The 17,547-nt window shown below is 41.9% G+C and overlaps 1 protein-coding gene across 1 annotated transcript in view; it reads left to right on the forward strand.

Annotated features, from left to right (window-relative positions):
* Positions 1 to 4,777: 4,777 nt before the first annotated feature.
* Positions 4,778 to 17,547, forward strand: part of ahctf1 (AT hook containing transcription factor 1) — a 180,049-nt gene continuing 167,279 nt past the window's right edge. Inside the window, exons 1-2 of the mRNA XM_061241130.1 lie at positions 4,778 to 5,003; positions 13,215 to 13,340. Of these exons, the coding sequence (XP_061097114.1) occupies positions 13,220 to 13,340 (121 nt within the window). The 5' untranslated portion in view covers positions 4,778 to 5,003; positions 13,215 to 13,219. The remainder of the gene's footprint in view (positions 5,004 to 13,214; positions 13,341 to 17,547) is intronic.

Below are 17,547 nucleotides of genomic sequence, written 5' to 3' on the forward strand. Positions count from 1 at the left end.
CCTGTGGCGTGATATGGAGAGAGAACGCAGCCCAGACATCTATGAGTGGCGTGTCCTGCCTTTCTGCAGCCCCTGCTGTGCAGTATACTGACTCCAGCGACACGTGAAGGATAACAGCACTGGCAATGAAGACGTGGTGAACTCTGTCCTCACAGCTTTCTATGTCGACAACTGTCTCCAGTCGCTCCCTACTTTAGAGCAAGCCAGACAGCTCCTCGACAAGATCAGAGCTCTGCTCGCTGCTGGAGGCTTCGAAGTGAGGCAATGGGCCAGCAACGTACCTGAGGTAATCTCTCATCTTCCCACAGAAGCCAGATCAGAGGGATGTGAACTGTGGCTGACAGCGGACAAGGTGGACCCCCAAGAGTCAACCCTGGGCCTCCGTTGGCACTGTCCCACAGACTATCGTCACTGCACGGTGTCATCCACGGAGCCCACCATGCGGAACGTGTACCGAGTTCTGGCCAGTCAATACGACCCACTCGGGTACATCATTCCCTTCACAACACGAGCAAAGGTCCTGGTTCAAGCCCTATGGAGAAAGGACAGGGGCTGGGACGAGCCAATCACAGATGACCTTCTCTCGGTGTGGCAGGAGTGGGAGAGTGAGCTTCCCCTCCTACAGAGCATAACCATGCCCAGGTGTTATGCACCAGCCTGTGCCAACACAGACACCTCAGTTGTAGACCTACACATCTTCTGCGACTCATCAGAGAAAGCCTACGGGTCTGTAGCCTACCTACGTGTTGAAGATGCTGAGGGGCACGTGCATGTGTCATTCATCATGGCCAGGTCACGAGTGGCTCCCAAAAGACAGCTCTCCATGCCTCGTCTAGAGCTCAGTGCCGCACTGACAGGGGCACAACTGGCAAAGGTGCTCCAGACCGAGCTCACCCTACCAATCAGGCAGACTGTCATGCGGTCAGATTCTACTGCAGTGCTCAGCTGGATCCAGTCAGAGTCATACCAGTACAAGGTATTTGTTGGGACAAGAGTAGCCAAGATTCAAGAGCTCACTGGTGCTGAGAGCTGGAGATACGTCGACTCTGAGCTTAACCCAGCCGATGACATCACCAGGGGGAAGACACTGCTCGAACTCTCCCAACCTAACCGCTGGAGCCAAGGGCCTGACTTCCTGTTTCAGCCTCCGACTCACTGGCCAGCCAACCCCACTTTGAGAGTAGAAGAATCAGATGAGTGCAGGAAAACCACATTTTGCGGCCATCTCACAGCCACGGATGCGGCCTCACCTGACCCTGCTCAGTGCACCACATGGTCTGACCTACTACAAGCCACATACGGGACCATTCACGGGGCGGCTGGACCCCCGATGTCTGCCTCCGCCCGTCTCGAGACAGAGGTGGCTCTCCTGAAGCGAGCCCAGACAGAGAGTTTCCCAGAGGAAATGCATGCTTTACAGCATTCTAACCCTGTACGTCCGAGCAGCTGTCTGAGTCCACTCTCTCCAGTATACGATCAGACTCTGGGCCTCATCAGGGTCGGAGGACGCCTCTGAAGAGCTGAAAACCTACACGAAGACACTCTTCACCCCATCGTCCTCGCCCCTGAGCTCTTAGTGCAGGATTACGATGACCACCTACTCCATACGGGTGCTGAGCGAGTTTTCGCTGAGATCAGGAGAACCTACTGGATACCCCAGGGTCGCCAGGCAGTCAAGAAACACCAACGTCAGTGTCGGGAGTGCCGCAAGTGGCGCAGCAAGCCTGTGGTTCCCCAAATGGCTGACCTTCCTGCTGCATGGCTCAGAGTTAACCAGCCTCCCTTCTGGTCTACAGGTGACCTGCTAGGACGTCGGTGGTGGAAACACAGCCAGGTGCTTGCCGACCAGTTCTGGGAGCAGTTTACCTGCAAGTACCTCCCCAGTCTTCAGCTCCGCCAGAAGTGGCGGAACTCCACTCCTGACCTCGCAGTTGGACAAGTCGTCAAAGTCGTCGACTCAGAGCTCCCGCGGGCACTGTGGCCCATCGGGAATCAGTTTGTATCCGGAGCTGTTGATAGCAGTCGAGTTCTTTCCTGCTAGCCTGGTGTATTTATGTTAATTTTCCTTCTTTGTGTTGGTGTGCGTCACTGACTAAGTAAGTAACAGCTTTAGAGGATGTATATTTGCGTTTACCACTGTTAATTGCTTATCCAATATTTGTTAGTTCTTCAACCGTGGTAAATTGTCGCTAGCCGCACAAAGCCGACATTCCTTAACTAACGTCAACTGTAGTCCCCTCATCCATGTTGTGTTTGTGCTATCATTTCGAACTAGGATGTTGTTGGACGGATATATCGTTATGTTAAGTGCCTTATCTGTGTATGATGTCAATCTGATTATCTTAATATGTTGGCTTAATTACCGCAGTGTTCATTCAGTGCTAGTAGGATGCTAATTCCCGTTACTGCTTAAGTTTCGATTTCTCAGAACTCCATTGCGGTCGTAAGATTGCGTCATTTGTGAAGCTAGACTGCCATCATGTGGACATTTAATGTAACAGCACTTTTGTCATTTTAATTATTGCAACATAGTTTGTACCGTACTGTTGCTGACACCTATTTTTTATATTGTGGATTTCCTCCCACAGTCCAAAGACATGCAGGTTAGGCTGATTGGAGAGTCTAAATTGCCTGTGGGTATGAGTGTGTGAGTGAATGGTCTGTGTGCCCTGTGATGGACTGGCGCCCTGTCCAGGGTGTAATTCCTGCCTTTCGCCCAATGTATGCTGGGATAGGCTCCAGCCCCCCTGCTACCCTGTTCAGGATAAGCGGGTTAGGATAATAAATGAATGAATGATGAATATTAGTTGAGGCAGCAGTAATGTTTAAAGCAACAAAAACAGTTCTTGAAAGGTCTCTTTTTGCCAATGTGGAAAACACAAAGCACTCGGTTAGACTTTCTACCTCACTACATTAGTATAGTCACATTATCTTCCAGCAAAAGCAACAGTGTTCTTTTAATGTTAATGTAAACTGAGACAAAATGCTGACGTGCTAATTTCTAGCTAGCTAGAAAATTGCAAATATGAAGCTTTTTAACAGCTTTGCTATAACACTGTTATATAAATTCAACTGGAGAAAGCCTCACAATTATTTTTTTCGTTTCCTTGACAAGGATAATGGCATGCAATTTCCTAACATTTTCATGCTTTAAGGCAGAATAAAAATGGTTAACTTACGTTACGCAATGGAGGTTGCCTTATCAATGCAGCTCGGGACATCCGTAACAAAAGGCTCAGCAGGTTGAAGTGTGGCCATGCCTTTGTGGTGACAGAGACTGGCTGGCAGATTTGTTTCCAAGTTGAAATCAACAGAAATTAAAATGCAAGCTGCAAAAACTAACTTTTGGCATAAAAAAAGATCTTGTTATGTCACTTAATTTTTTCATTTTAGATCACACACTTTTCTTTAACCTTCCCAAGATGCTCAGCTGTTTACAGTGCTATAGTAAATTCCTGTAAATAATGGCATTCTCTTAAAGTGCGGTAGTCAAAAAAGAATCTCCCAGATTGCATTGCAGTTTACAGTATGACACTGTATGACATTAATACAGCACAATATTGTTCAGATTTCACTGTAAATTTACATCAAAGTTTTACAGTGTAGCACTCCAGCTGTGGGTTTTAGCAGAATGGGGGTTTAATTTCTTATCACACTGCACAGTTGTTTATAAGTGCTTTACAATAAGCCAATTACAAAGAATTACAAAGACAACATGTTATAGATAAAAGAATACAGAAATAAAATAATAAACTCTGTGATTGTGGAAATATATCCACACAACAAACAAACAAGACAAACACTCTGGGGCCTTTCCCCTGTGCCTCCCTCAAGTGGGATGACACCAATTGTGGGAATATGCCATTGGCAACAACCAACTATAGCCCAATTTGTGCCTAATGGTGCTCAAAAATATATATTTAATACAAGATTGTAACTGATTAAATGTGATCACAGAGTCAGTTTAACAGCCTCCAGTCATTATTTGGTGAGGCTTGGTGCAAGCTTGTCCAGATACAAGTCTTATACAGTTGAGTAGTTGGAATTGAGCTAGCTAAAACTACAGCTGCAGCTGCAGGTCCCGAATCCTGACTGCCATCTCAGGTTAAAAAATAGCCTGGTGAAATTTGCAGCTTGGTGATTTCTGCTTGTGTGAACCTACAGTGGAGTGAGGCCTCGTCACGTGATGAAACAGTGATGTAACTATGGACGCATGAGCCCCTGCCTCAACCAATCAGAGATTTGCTTACTCCTTGCATTGATTCTGTGATTTTTTCATTCTTTTTGATGATCTCTCATCCTTTTTGGTTCAGTCTAGAAAAAGATTTGACCCAAAAAATGATATTACCTGCTTCTATTGATGACTGGAATGTGAGCTTTGGGGCTGTAATTCACGCTGGAGTGAGTATGATGAGTTTAGACAACACTCATAGAAAATACATGGCAGACTCATCAATAATTCTATTTCCAGGCCATGGCAGCCATCTCATGGCAGGGCCACTAGTGGAAGAACCTAATTGAATGTGCTTGAATGGAACCATGTGATCATTTTCCTTTTCAGTTATATTTCAGTTCAATAAGTATGTGCACTGGGTACTTAAACTCCTCAAAAAAACTTTGGAAATTTACGTTCATATCTCTGTTGCCACTGTATTCTTAGAATTGTATATCGAAGGTGAAATTACACGAAATACACACTCCAGTTCAGTAGGTGGCGGTATGCAGATTTAACGTCTTTGTTTCATCCGCAAAAAATGTAAAGAATAAGAAGGTACTTTCGATGTGCTCATTATTGTCGAGGCTCTAACAGTTAGCTGGCCTCGTAACTACGTGGTGAGAATCACGCGGTGTCATTTTTCACAAATTAAGAAGAAAAAGGTGTCTGCGAGAAGATAGGATTGTAACCAAACACAAGTCGGTTGCTACATTTAGATTTAACGTATTTTAAGTTATACTAGCTAGCTAGCTAGCTAGCAAATCATTTCATAGAGCCTGAGACGCAGGTAAGTTAAGATGCAGTTATCAACTAGCGTTTCGTTCGCTGGATAAATTTAATTGGTGAAACATGCTTTCGAGCGCATAGCTAAGGTATTGGCTTGCTAACTGCCTAAAAACTAACGGACCGAATGTCAATGTCTTTTTATGTTAGTTATGCTAACTATGTTGCTAGCTAGTCTACCTTGTTAAGCGAGTTAAAAACCAGCAACTTACCCAAGCCGAAATTTGGGAGGGAACTTTCCTTGGTAGCTAGCGAGGTAGCTAGCTAGTTACAGTTAGTTACAACGGGCTAGCTTAATGTGTTCGGTGTCGTGTAATTGTTTATTACCCCGGGTGGCTAATGTTAGCGAAGTTAATGAATGTTAGCTAATTGAAATGACGTCTTTATTGCACAGCAATTCTCTAAAAGTGAACTATAGCTAATAACTATCTAGCTTCCTAGCCTGTTACTTAACCGAAACGATTCCTCATGATTCGTAACGTGGTCACCTGTAATAGCTAACCAGGTAAAGTAGCTAACGTTATGTTTTTCCACGTTGATTGTTGACAGCTATGTTAGCTAGCGAACTTAGAACGTTATTTCCGTGTTCGAAACGGACCTTTTTAAATGGTGCAGGAACAGATCTAAATGCGTTTCTGTCCATTTTTCATGTCTGCTTACTGTTAACGTCGTTACTTGACTTTTGCAACGATATCTCAAGGATTGTCAATGATAGGATTTGGCGTGTACGTTAAGTTGGCTAGCTAATGTTAGCTATTTTGGTTAGCTAGGCCCATGAGGAACCTCGTAACCATGTCAAACTGGCGCGTCAAACTTTTGACTAGCTCTATTTGTTGTTTAGCGTTAGGGCTGTGTTATGCTTCTGCGGAGAACTCGTAAAAATGGGTCTCTGTAGGGGTTGTGCAGAAGGCGCGGGATGTGCGAAGGTTGCAGACAGGGATTGACATTCTCCCAGAAGCCAGTGGTTGCTGGATGTACTTTAGGTATAGATGTAATCAGCGTGACGTCATAACAGCAAAGAACTTTCTTCCTGGTTGATAACGGCTCTGGCTCTGCTACCTACTGACATTGAGGAATATGAATAGCAGGCATTGTTTTCCATGTCATTTAACGAAGTCAGTATTGGAATATAAAGATGTCTTAACTGAATGAAATGATTCTATGTATGATGTATATGGTCCAGCTAGCTGTAATGTAACGTCAACGTTAGCTGTCAGCACCTCCCTAACGTTGTAGCTGACGTTAGCTAGCCAACTGCATTAACAAGAATAACCATTATTGCAAACACTATTACTGTAACGTTACCACCGCGTTTTATATTTGCACAGTTATAATCCCAGTGTTTCGCCGAACGTCTGGTGTTTATTAGCTAATGTCAACTGCCAACAACGTGTGTGAAGGATATGAGCAATACAATCATAAGTTCCCGTTTTGTTTTGTTTTTTTCCTCCATCCTTTTGACACTTTGAAACTTATGTCTGTATCAGCTCTCGTTGACCGTGCCAAGCACCTGTCAAAACTGGTACCACCCTCTAAATTGACTAGGATCTGAGTTATCCTCCCTTTTAAGAAGAGGAAAAATCCCGATCCACTGTGTGCCTGAATACATTTGGCATTACAGCCCCAAGCACAACACAATTTAGCTAACTGTTTCTACACAATTCTGGTTCAGTCGATTTTGAAATTATTTTATCTTAGCAACCTCTGCTTACAATTCCTATTGCAAGTTAACAAGCCTCTAGTGCCAAAAAGCTGATTTGCCCATTTAAATTAACGACTACCCTGGCCTCCTTTGCAGGCAGGTTTTCTTTAATGTATTTTTATCAAATATGAATGTGTATCTGTTACTCAACTAGCTAGATTGCTAATCTGTTATGAAGTTTTCTAGTTCTAAAAGCTGCTGCCTTCCAGGCTTCACTGAGGGAAGGGAAATTATTTATTGCAATAATTCAATGCACAATACAAAATGGGAACGCTACATTGCACTTAGACTAATCAAATGACAAAATAGAGCACAGACCATACATTGGGGTATAAACATTACACAATCCATGCTGTGCACATATACTGTCAGATTATATCAAAGACTGAGACATTTTCAATATTCCTATTTTTACATTGTATTTTTTGAAGGGATAGATGATAATTCTTCATTTCATTTATTAATAAGGAAAGGTAGGGTTTAATACCTTTACACTTACAAACATGAATATGGTAGGTACACATTAAGTGATTTCATTAGTCAAATCGGATATTTCAACTTCTCGTTTCTCAAAATAGAAAATGATCATAATGATTGGCCAATTTTGATAATTAAGAGCAGAAGGTCTGAAATCCAGAAACAGATGCGGCCCTACTTGCCCCTTCAGGATATAGATGGACTTGAGTCTGCTATCCCGCTGCTGTCATCCACCATAACAATGCTGAAGTTCTAGACAGTGTTCTGGAAAGGAATTATGGGGTTTCGACTCACTCTGATGGATGTGTGCTCACGATGTGTACTCGGAATATGCCAGCTGGCGGCTGGTTGACTCGCTATGTGTACTTCGAATATACAATTTTCTCTCTCAAAAAAAGAACAAAAACCCATTATAAAATCATGACTGGGAATTTTTGATTAAAAGTTTTTTGTAGTGCACCTATGCACATTCTGTTCTGAAGACGATGAAACAGTTGACCGTCTGTTGTATTCTTACCAGTCAGTTTGGAAGGAGGTACATAGTTGGATTTCACAGAAGATTGACGATTTACATTATTTTGAATTGGAGAATATGATCTATAATTTTCACAGCACTTTTTATCCATAGCCCCCCATCTCAATGTTTTAGACAAATTAACATAGTCAAATAAAATAGTTGTTTTTATATTTGGTTGAATATCCTTTAGGCTATATGCCATGACTTCCTGATGTCTGTGACCTATCATCATAACCTGAGACTGGATGTCTTACTGTCAGGTTGTCGTGCAAGTGATACAAAAACCTCTTTGAATGGTTCTCTGTGGTAATTGAGGTGTGGGACTTGATTCAACTGTAAATTATGCTGATTCAGTGCGGAACCAATGTGAATTGTTTCATTTATTTTTTCTGTCATCAATCATGCATAGTTGAGGGCGGCCTGTAGCATCCTGTAGTGGCCTGTAGCATAGTGGTTAAGGTAGATGACTGGGACCCACAAGGTTGGTGGTTCGATCCCCGGTGTAGCCACAATAAGATCCGCACAGCCGTTGGGCCCTTGAGCAAGGCCCTTAGCCCTGCATTGCTCCAGGATTGTCTCCTGCTTACTGTAATCACCTGTACATCGCTCTGGATAAGAGTGTCTGCCAAATGCCATTGATGTAATGTAATAATAAAAAGGAGAAAGGGCAGGGTCTATCCAAGCTTTTGACTGGTACTGGTGACTGTTTAAGGATATGTCATGTAATGTGGTGCTTTACTACACTTGACCAGTGTAGCAAAGTAGCGCAATTGTCTGGCGAAATGCTGCTCATCACTGCTCTCCACAGCCAATCTTTCGATTTCAAGGCTAGTCACAGTTTGATGATTAATGCAATATTCTGCAAGAATTTCTCTTTTTGCCATAATATATGTGAGATGTAATATCAACATATACAACATATACAAATGAAATAATTAGCATTTCTCTGAAACAAATAATAACCATTCCACCTTCCTGTTTGCAAGCTATTACATGTACACAATTGAGCAGTCTAATGTGTCTTACTGGTAGAATGTTTATTATAATCGTAAGTGCATTTCTTTGTCCAGTATTTTTCAAAATAATTATTCCAGTGTTCATGCAGGTTTGTAAACTATTGTCGTCATTTAATTTGCTGTCCACTGGTGGACAGGAACATAGCAGTTTCAGATAAATCTCTGCAGTTGAATTGTGTGTGGTTTAGCGCTGGGCGATATGGCCAAAAATCTATATCACAATATATTTTCGGTTTTCTTCAAGAGGAAAACAAGGCTCAGGGCTGACTGTTCCCTTAAGTTAATGTAGTTGATCAGTACATTTATTCAGCAAAGTAATCCTGCTTTGTGAAACGGTGCACAGAGCTTGACATTAAGCTGATTTTTTCATCAGTATTCTACTCCTCTGAGTAGGCTGACATTCCCACTGGGCCAAAATATAGCCCCTTTTTTTGTGGATTATACAGACACTAGGTGCCGAATTCATATTTCTCTTATTTACATTTTAAATTGAATAAAAAATTTTCTCTGTGATGTTAGTAATTTCGTCTATTCTAGCTGTTCAAAACGTGACCATTTATATTGCTAAGGTGTATTATTTAAGGTGACCTAAAAGGTGATAAATTGGTTAATGTCTCCAGGAAAGCACTCGCAGTTTAATAAGAAATAGGGGCCACGGTGGCGCCCAGCTAAGGTAACGGACCTTGATGCAGGCATCAGTTTGTTACAGTTGCACACCGAGGACCGGGGTCCGATTTCTGGTCCTGTCAAAAGCTTAGTTTGCCCAGAGCGGCATAATTGGCTCGCTGCTCTGAGGGAGGGACTCAGCAGGGGCTAGTAGGATCGCCATGTGCATGCACCTCGGAATTGCAGTCGCAGGCTGTGAGACGAGACCGCTTGAAGAAGGCGTGTTGTTTTCAGGATCGCATCCATCTGGGCCGCTGAAGGGACGGGGCCGTAAGTGGTGAATCCCCAGCTAACACTAATTGGATTACATAGGGTACAATTGGCTACCAAATTGGGAGTTCAGGTTTTTATCATGGAAATAAGCAATATTTGCAAGAACTGATGGTGTGGTTACGCTCGTTTAAATTTGTGTCAACTGAAGTTTCACCTCATGAAATGGTGTGAACGGTTAACCGAAACTGATTTGTAACCGATAATCGTAAGCTCAGTTTAAAATAAATGCACCTTCATCACGAGGCATATTATTGCGGTTCTGAACTATTCTAAACTGGCAATCAACAAGCTTCAGTAGTTTGACCAAGCAATCTTGACATTTCAGGGGGTTTAAAATGGAAACACCACATAAAATGAATGCTTTTAGCGTTTCATGAAAATATATCAAATTCTACAGAGACCTGTATTGGCAGGAAAGTAAAATCATTAGACCAGTCGCCTATGGTAAAATAGACATGGTGTTATATTCTATCAGCCAAATAATGCGCGACCGCGTAATTTTGAGTGCACAAGCCGGTCTGTTCCAAAATTGTTCAGAGCAGCATATTTACAGATTGCATGCCAATCAAGTCTATCAGGAAGAAGCCATAGGGATGAGGGATGAAAACATGAAGAATAATAATTTTAACCAATGCATTTCATAAAGTTTGAAAATGCAATTAAATTTCTCAGTAATTCAGTTAAGCGGTCATAAGCAATATCGGTTAACCTTTTAAAAAATTGGATCGGAACCCGTTACAAAAACTGATGACAAAAACCCAGGAGTGATTTCTCTTTTCCTTAACTCATGGTGCTTACAAGTGTGACATAGGAAATTAACAAAGACGTTGGTTACAAGTTTTGAAGTGAGCGCAAAATGAGGTAGTATATTAAATAGCAATTTGCTAAATACCTGGAAGCTGAATGTGTGGCTTAGTGCACAGAAATATTTTACATTTCCGGTTTTGCACTTAATTGCCAAGAAGCCCGTGGCTAATAACCGCTAACTGCATTAGCCTATAAAATTACATTTATTTTTATTTAATGTATTGCCTACACAGGAAAAACCTAATGCTAAAACCAAGAGTAGAAACAGTTTATTGTTTAACCATTCAATCTAATGGGACACATCTGGGCAAAAAGAAACACCTGTCAGTCACACCAATACTTTTGCTCACCAAATTTGGTGGTCTGATATGAAAGGTGATATGTTCTAAGTAGTTTAACAAATCTAGATCAAAATACCGGGAAATAAAAGCTGAAATTCGGATCTGTCATCATGTAACTCAACTCTCGCGTTTTCAACACAAAGTGCCTGGTTCTGATTTGCACTTTATTGTATGTTGCTCTGGATAAGATCGTCTGCTGAATGACTATAAAATGTAATTGGGGGCGACATGGCTCAGGCAGTAAGAGCAGTCGTCTGGCAGTTGGAGGGTTGCCGGTTCGATCCCCCGCCCGGGCTGTGTTGAAGTGTCCCTGAGCAAGACCCCTAACCCCCAAATGCTCCTGACGAGCTGACGAGCCTTGCATGGCAGCCAATTGCCGTTGGTGTGTGAGTGTGTGTATGAATGAGTGAATGAGAAGCATCAATTGTACAGCGCTTTGGATAAAGGCGCTATAAAAATTCCAACCATTTACCATTTTATGTAAATCCGCTTGCTGACATTTATTAAAAACCCTACATTACATTTTAGTCATTTGGCAGACGCTTTTAATCCAAAGCGACTTCCAAGTGCATAGATTCTTCCACAAGTCAAAGCATCAAATCCATCACTAGGAAAATACACATGAAGTGCTGTTCTAAACATATAGTCATAATAAGTGCAATTTCATTTCTTTTTTTTTTCTTCTTTTTTTTGGGGGGGTTAGACAAGAAGGGATAGGGATATCAGAAAGGGGGGCAGGGGAAATCAGGAGGGAGGACTAAGGTACAGTTTGAAAAGGTGTGTTTTTAGTCTGCGTCGAAATAGGGGGAGGGATTCTGCTGTCCTGACAGTGGTAGGTAAGTCATTCCATCACTGAGGAACCAGAACGGAAAACAGGCGTGAACGTGCAGCTCGACTGCCAGTTGCTCGTAGAGAGGGAACCATAAGGCGACCAGAGCTGGCAGACCGGAGTGCTCTAGCTGGGGAGTAGGGAGTGATCAAGGATTGTATGTAAGGTGGGGCAGTCCCCTGAGCAACCTGAAATGCCAACACTACGGCCTTGAATCTGATGCATGCGGCAATAGGAAGCCAGTGGAGGCCAATGAGAAGCGGGGTGACATGAGCCGACCTGGGCTGACTGGTGATCAGGCGGGCTGCAGCATTCTGGACCAGCTGGAGGGGCTTGATGGCACACGCTGGGAGACCGGCTAGGAGGGAGTTTCAGTAAACCAGGCGGGAAATGACGAGCACCTGGACTAGGAGCTGGGTGGCTTTCTCTGTTAGAAGATGACGGATACGACGGATAATATGTAGGTTGAAACATAATCATTAACTGAAACAGAAACAGCTGTGTAGGAGGGTTAAAACTGGGTGAGAAACAGCCAAACTCCAAGCTTCCAAGTTGAGGTTGCTGAAGACAGTTTAATGTCAGAAGACATACACCATGACAAGAGGCATCAAGACACAAGGTAGTTATACTGCATCAGCAAGGTCTCTTCCAGGCAGAAATTTCAAGGCAGACAGGGGTTTCCAGATGTACTGTCCAAGCTCTGTTGAAGAAGCACACAGAAACGGGCAACGTTGAGGACTGTAGACACACTGGTCGACCAAGGAAACTTAGTGCAGCTAAGATACATCATGCTTACTTCCCTTAGCAATCAGAAGATGTCCAGCAGTGCCATCAGCTCAGAATAGGCAGAAACCAGTGGGACCCAGGTACACCCATGTACTGTGCAGAGATGTCTGGTCAGAAGTGGTCTTCATGGAAGAATTGCAGCCAAAAAGCCATACCTCCGACGTGGAAACAAGGCCAAATGACTCAGCTATGCACGAAAACAAAGGAACTGGGGTGCAGAAAAATGGCAGCAAGTTCTCTGGACTTATGAGTCAAAATGTTAATTGATATGGATGAATGTAAATACCAAACCCCAGCTTGTTTCCTACCAAAATGGCAAAAAAGGCCAGAGATTAAAAAAAAAAAAAAGAAGAAGAAGAAAAAAGCCAGATCAAGGTGCAGGACTCGGATGTTACTTCCAATTCTAACCAAAAAGTAAATAGCCAGGCCTGTTGTAAAGTTTGGGGTCTTAAAGCAAGATGTCAGCATGAGGGTGAATTTTAACGTTCACTCAGTTCATTAATAATATTGGTTTTTTGCTAAAAGGCTACATTTTCTGTTAATGTTCCTGTATTACCATTCACAAATTGTGTTTCAAGACCTCTTATCTTTGGAGTGTGGTGACAAAGGTACAGCATGTTCAGATTTGAACAACGCGGAAGTTCAGGGAACTCCCGTGAGGCACTGAGGACATGAATGAGGCTCATTCAACCAACTCCCTACCAAATGGACATGCAGATAGTGGATTTCGGAGATGCATGTGCTTTCCACAGTTGTTTCAAGTTCTAGATTGTAGTTGATCTAAGTTTGTCTTCTCCCCAGGTAGCATGTGTGAACTGGCTGCTCATGTCACCAGCAGCTTGCTGCCCTTTCCAGAGGTGACTATGGATGCACTCGGAGAGGATGAGATCAGGCTTGACTCTGTCCTTCATGGGAAATTTGCCACTGGTAAGACTGTTCTCCTCAATGAGGGATTGGGCTTTCTGTGCTGTCACTCCCTGTCTGTGGAACACTCTCCCGGACCATTTATTTATTTATTTATTTTCTTTACCCTCTTCTGTCTGCCTAATTGTTTTATTCCTCCAGTTTGTTTCAACTTTGTTTTTGTTTTTTGTTTGTTCTCCTATCCTGTTATCCTATGTAGTTTTTTTATTTTATTTTGATTGACAATTCCCCTTCTCTCACATTATCACACATAAGAATTGAAATTATAATCAAGTATGGGGTAACTACTTGACTCAGACATTCAGTGTTCATGAAAACACACTATGAAAGGAAACCTCAATGTTTTTGTTGCAAATTCATTTCTAAGTGATGCAGGGAAAGGGTTGAAAATATGGTGCCACTGCCACCTCAAGTACGCCGGTCAAACAGCCCCCCGAGCCCAGTCTCATGCTATACAAGCAAATATTTAACCACCAAAAATGTGTATTCCGTCATAGCAATAAGTTGAAGCCAAAAAAAACATTAATCGCAGTTGTGAAAAAACACTATAATATTACCAAAATAAACTAGATGAATTCTTGTATAATTAGACCACATAATTCTATCAATATCTGAGACTAAATATGGAATACAGATGAAATCTTACCAGTGGTTTTGCATTTTGAGATGTCCCTTTCAAGGTTCAGTGGTCAATTGTAACGTTCTTTGGTCTGAAATGGCTGCGTGTGAAACCACATGTTGGTTATGGCAGGTTGTTCCTATTAATTCTGATCGGTGTGAAACATCCTTCATTCAGTGAAGGATATAATCAGCTCTCCAACGATGTATGGTGTGTCCTGTTAGCGCTTCCATACGGCTTACACACAGCGTAAGAAAGAAAAAGACATGCATCTACCTTGTGTAATTATCCTTTTTTGGAACTTCTCGATATGGCTGCGGCATATCCTTGCCTAGCTGAAATGGGTTTGAGTGAATCCGAAGAAGAAAGCAAGGGGCTTTGTTCAGATCTGGCAGAGCATTGATTCTGTGGCAGATGCTGCATATGAACACAGTGAAGATGTGCTCCTTGATCTGTAAGTATTACTGTTTGTAATATTTCAATTGTATGCCTTATTTTTTCCCTCTCCGTTGCCACATTTTGATCAACAACCGATAGCCTTTGCCAATAAAACTGAGTATGCCTCTTATGAGGGATAGCTACTGTATCTAGCTAGCGATGATAAACCAATTTATTTCTCTCTGATTCCGGTGGAATACTGTGTTTTTACTATCTATGGGCTATACTTGTACATTAGGGCATAGAATGTTTATTGAAATGTATGGTGTGCTGATATGCATCACATGTTCCTGCCATCTGTGCTTCAAGTTATTGGACATTTATGTACTTTTATTTAATCTGGTTTTCTGGTTCCCCTACTGAGTCAGGTTCTGCTCAAGGTTTCTTCCTTGAGCAGACAAAGGCCCTTTGTAAAAAGCGCAATACAAATAAAATTGAATTGAATTGAATGAATGTAAAATTTCCCTTGGATAAGTGGCAAGAACTGTAAAACAATGTCATCCCAGGGCAGAACATTGCGTTTTCCGTCATGTAATTTGTTTTTATTCTAACATTTCATTATATTTCTGCAGGAGTGAAGATGATGGACCCTCCACCTCCATTATGAAATGGTCTGAGCTACAATGCTGTCATGAATCTCATTCGGGTGCCGTACCTTGGAACGGGTTACCATGTTTGTGTGGTAACTACACCAGTGAGGCACTCTTCAGGCCGCTCGACCAGATCCACTATCGAGTCTGTGCGAAGTGCTGTGCGAGGGAACATGGATCAGGGATAGTTCCCTTCTGTATCTGAAGTGGAGGGAAACTATGGATGTCGCTATGTGCTCTTCCATTCACAAGACGTACAGTGGAAGGACGACACAGCGGCGTGTGAAGAACCCTGATGGCAGCTGGTCGTGGCAGGCTGTTGCAGTCTATGTGCCAGTGTAACATGGGGAGTATTAACCTGTCAGATGCCCTCATCCAGTACTACAGTGTCACACCGAAGACCTCACGCTGGTCCCGGAAGCTGTTCCTCCATTTCGTTGACATCGCAGTGGTGAACAGTTTCATCATCCACAAACAGCTGGCTCTGGAGAAACGGCACACTCCCCTGACCCAGAAGATGTTCAGGGAGATCCCGCACAGCTAGCCAATGTGGTCATGGCCAATCAGAAGAACTAATTGTTCAGATAATTACCTTGGGGAAAAGGAAAACCAGGGCCACATTTGGATCTGAGGTGCTGATTTTATGATTGCTGGTCTGAAGGAAAAAGTAATTCTAATGAGATTTTGGTGCAAGATTTTTAACTTCTGGTGTGTGGACTAAAACTTTACTAAATAATGTGACCAGACTGAAACATGTGTTGAACAACTAATTAGGAGCCTATTAATTCACCTAATTTGATCAGTTGAAACATTTTGTTTGCCTTTTTAAGTAGTTTGCAATATAGCACAAGAAACACCGCATATGATTTTTATTCTTCATGCCTTGCATAGCCATTTCCAATATGTCTTAAGAGGGTAAATGATTCCCCTAGACACGAAACGCACATAACCAGGTAAAACTGTCTGTTAAAATTATGGGATTGCAACTCTGGTTGGAACAAAAACCAGGAGCAAGGTTTGCGAACCATTTACTCATATAATCTTTTCTGAATTAATTGACCTTTCATATTCTTTTTCTTAATGTAGTTAACAGAGAGGCCAACCAACTGTTAATTTTACTGTAGCTAACTTTATTGATACATTCAGAAGACTAATATTCAAATCAGCTTCATATGCTTTATGTTTGTATTTCGTATACATTTATTCTATCTATTGTATTCTTCATAATCTGAAAATATGCATATTGTATCATGCCAATAAAGACAATTTGATAGGCTGAGAAATAGATTGGGACTGGAGAGGCAGGAGGCCAGTGTATTTGTCCTACTGAAAAACAAATAAAAACCCAGGGGTAGAAGCTTAAAGGCTAAGGCACGCATCCATCAAAAGATTATTTAAAAAAGGCGTAGCTAATACGCAGTGACATCTCTCCTTTGGGAGTGAGATGATGATTTTCACAGGCGATTTATTATGCAAGAGAGATGGTGCTTTCAAACACCCAGACAAATGTCTAAGGAAGCGATAATCTTCACCAATCCCCCTCATGTTTTATTGGCACAAATAATGAACTAGAATTTGAAAATACATTTGTATAAACTCAAAAAAGCGAAAGCTGTTAATCTGCTCTTTCAGCCAGGTTGCTTTAATGTCGGTCTTCTCACAGACTTGCTTACTGTCTACGTGCTCCGGTCACAGCCTTCTGCCAGAAGAGCACCCCGAAGCCGAACGGCAGCACAACGGCCATGCACAAACAGCTTAAAAGAAAGCATGCAGGAACTGTGATGCTAGGTTATCTAGCTTGCTATTGTTATGTATATGTAGTTCTGTAACGTTTTCAACATTGCTATTCTCAGATATGTCATTGAATGAGCTGTATTCAATTTGACAATGGCGAGTTAACAAAAAACAACATGCAAAATAATTTTATATTTTTATAAAATATTTATTTTATGTTTTTTATAAAATAATAAAGCGGCCTAAAGAAGCAAGTAGCTTATGTCTCAGTCACTTAAGACTGCTGCGTTAATTTATTTGCTCTCTGGTTGTTGGGAAATTCAGAGCACTGAACACTGAGCTAATGAAACGCATCCAACATCTTTGAACGTGTTGCAGTTTGTATTGACCTCGAGGGCTGGAGTAAAAATAGGTGACCAACAGGATTGGAACTAAAATAGATGGCTGATACCCTGGGAATTCCTCGCCAGTTTTCATGAAAAATAGATGTGACATTTCTCGGGATGAAAATTTTGATACGTTTTATAACTGTTTATTCCAACACCAGCAGTGACAAACGCAGAGTCTAACTGAACCACAAACCTCATCAGAAGTGTTCAGGAGCTACAAAGTACCAAGTGACAGGGCTCCCAAACTTTTCCACAGGGCCTTTATCCTTTTTTATTATTTTGAAACTGTCAATGTTATATGTCAATAAAGTGATCTTGCTTCAAAATTTGATTTGTTTAACTTCGTACCATTTAAAAGTTGGATTCACTTTCACTTCGATATTATTATTTGTACATTTTTGCACATCACTAACTGAAAAGCTCTAAAGTTGAAGCTACAA

Source organism: Conger conger, chromosome 5, assembly GCF_963514075.1.
Source record: "Conger conger chromosome 5, fConCon1.1, whole genome shotgun sequence".
In the NCBI taxonomy this organism is placed as follows: Eukaryota; Metazoa; Chordata; class Actinopteri; order Anguilliformes; family Congridae; genus Conger; species Conger conger.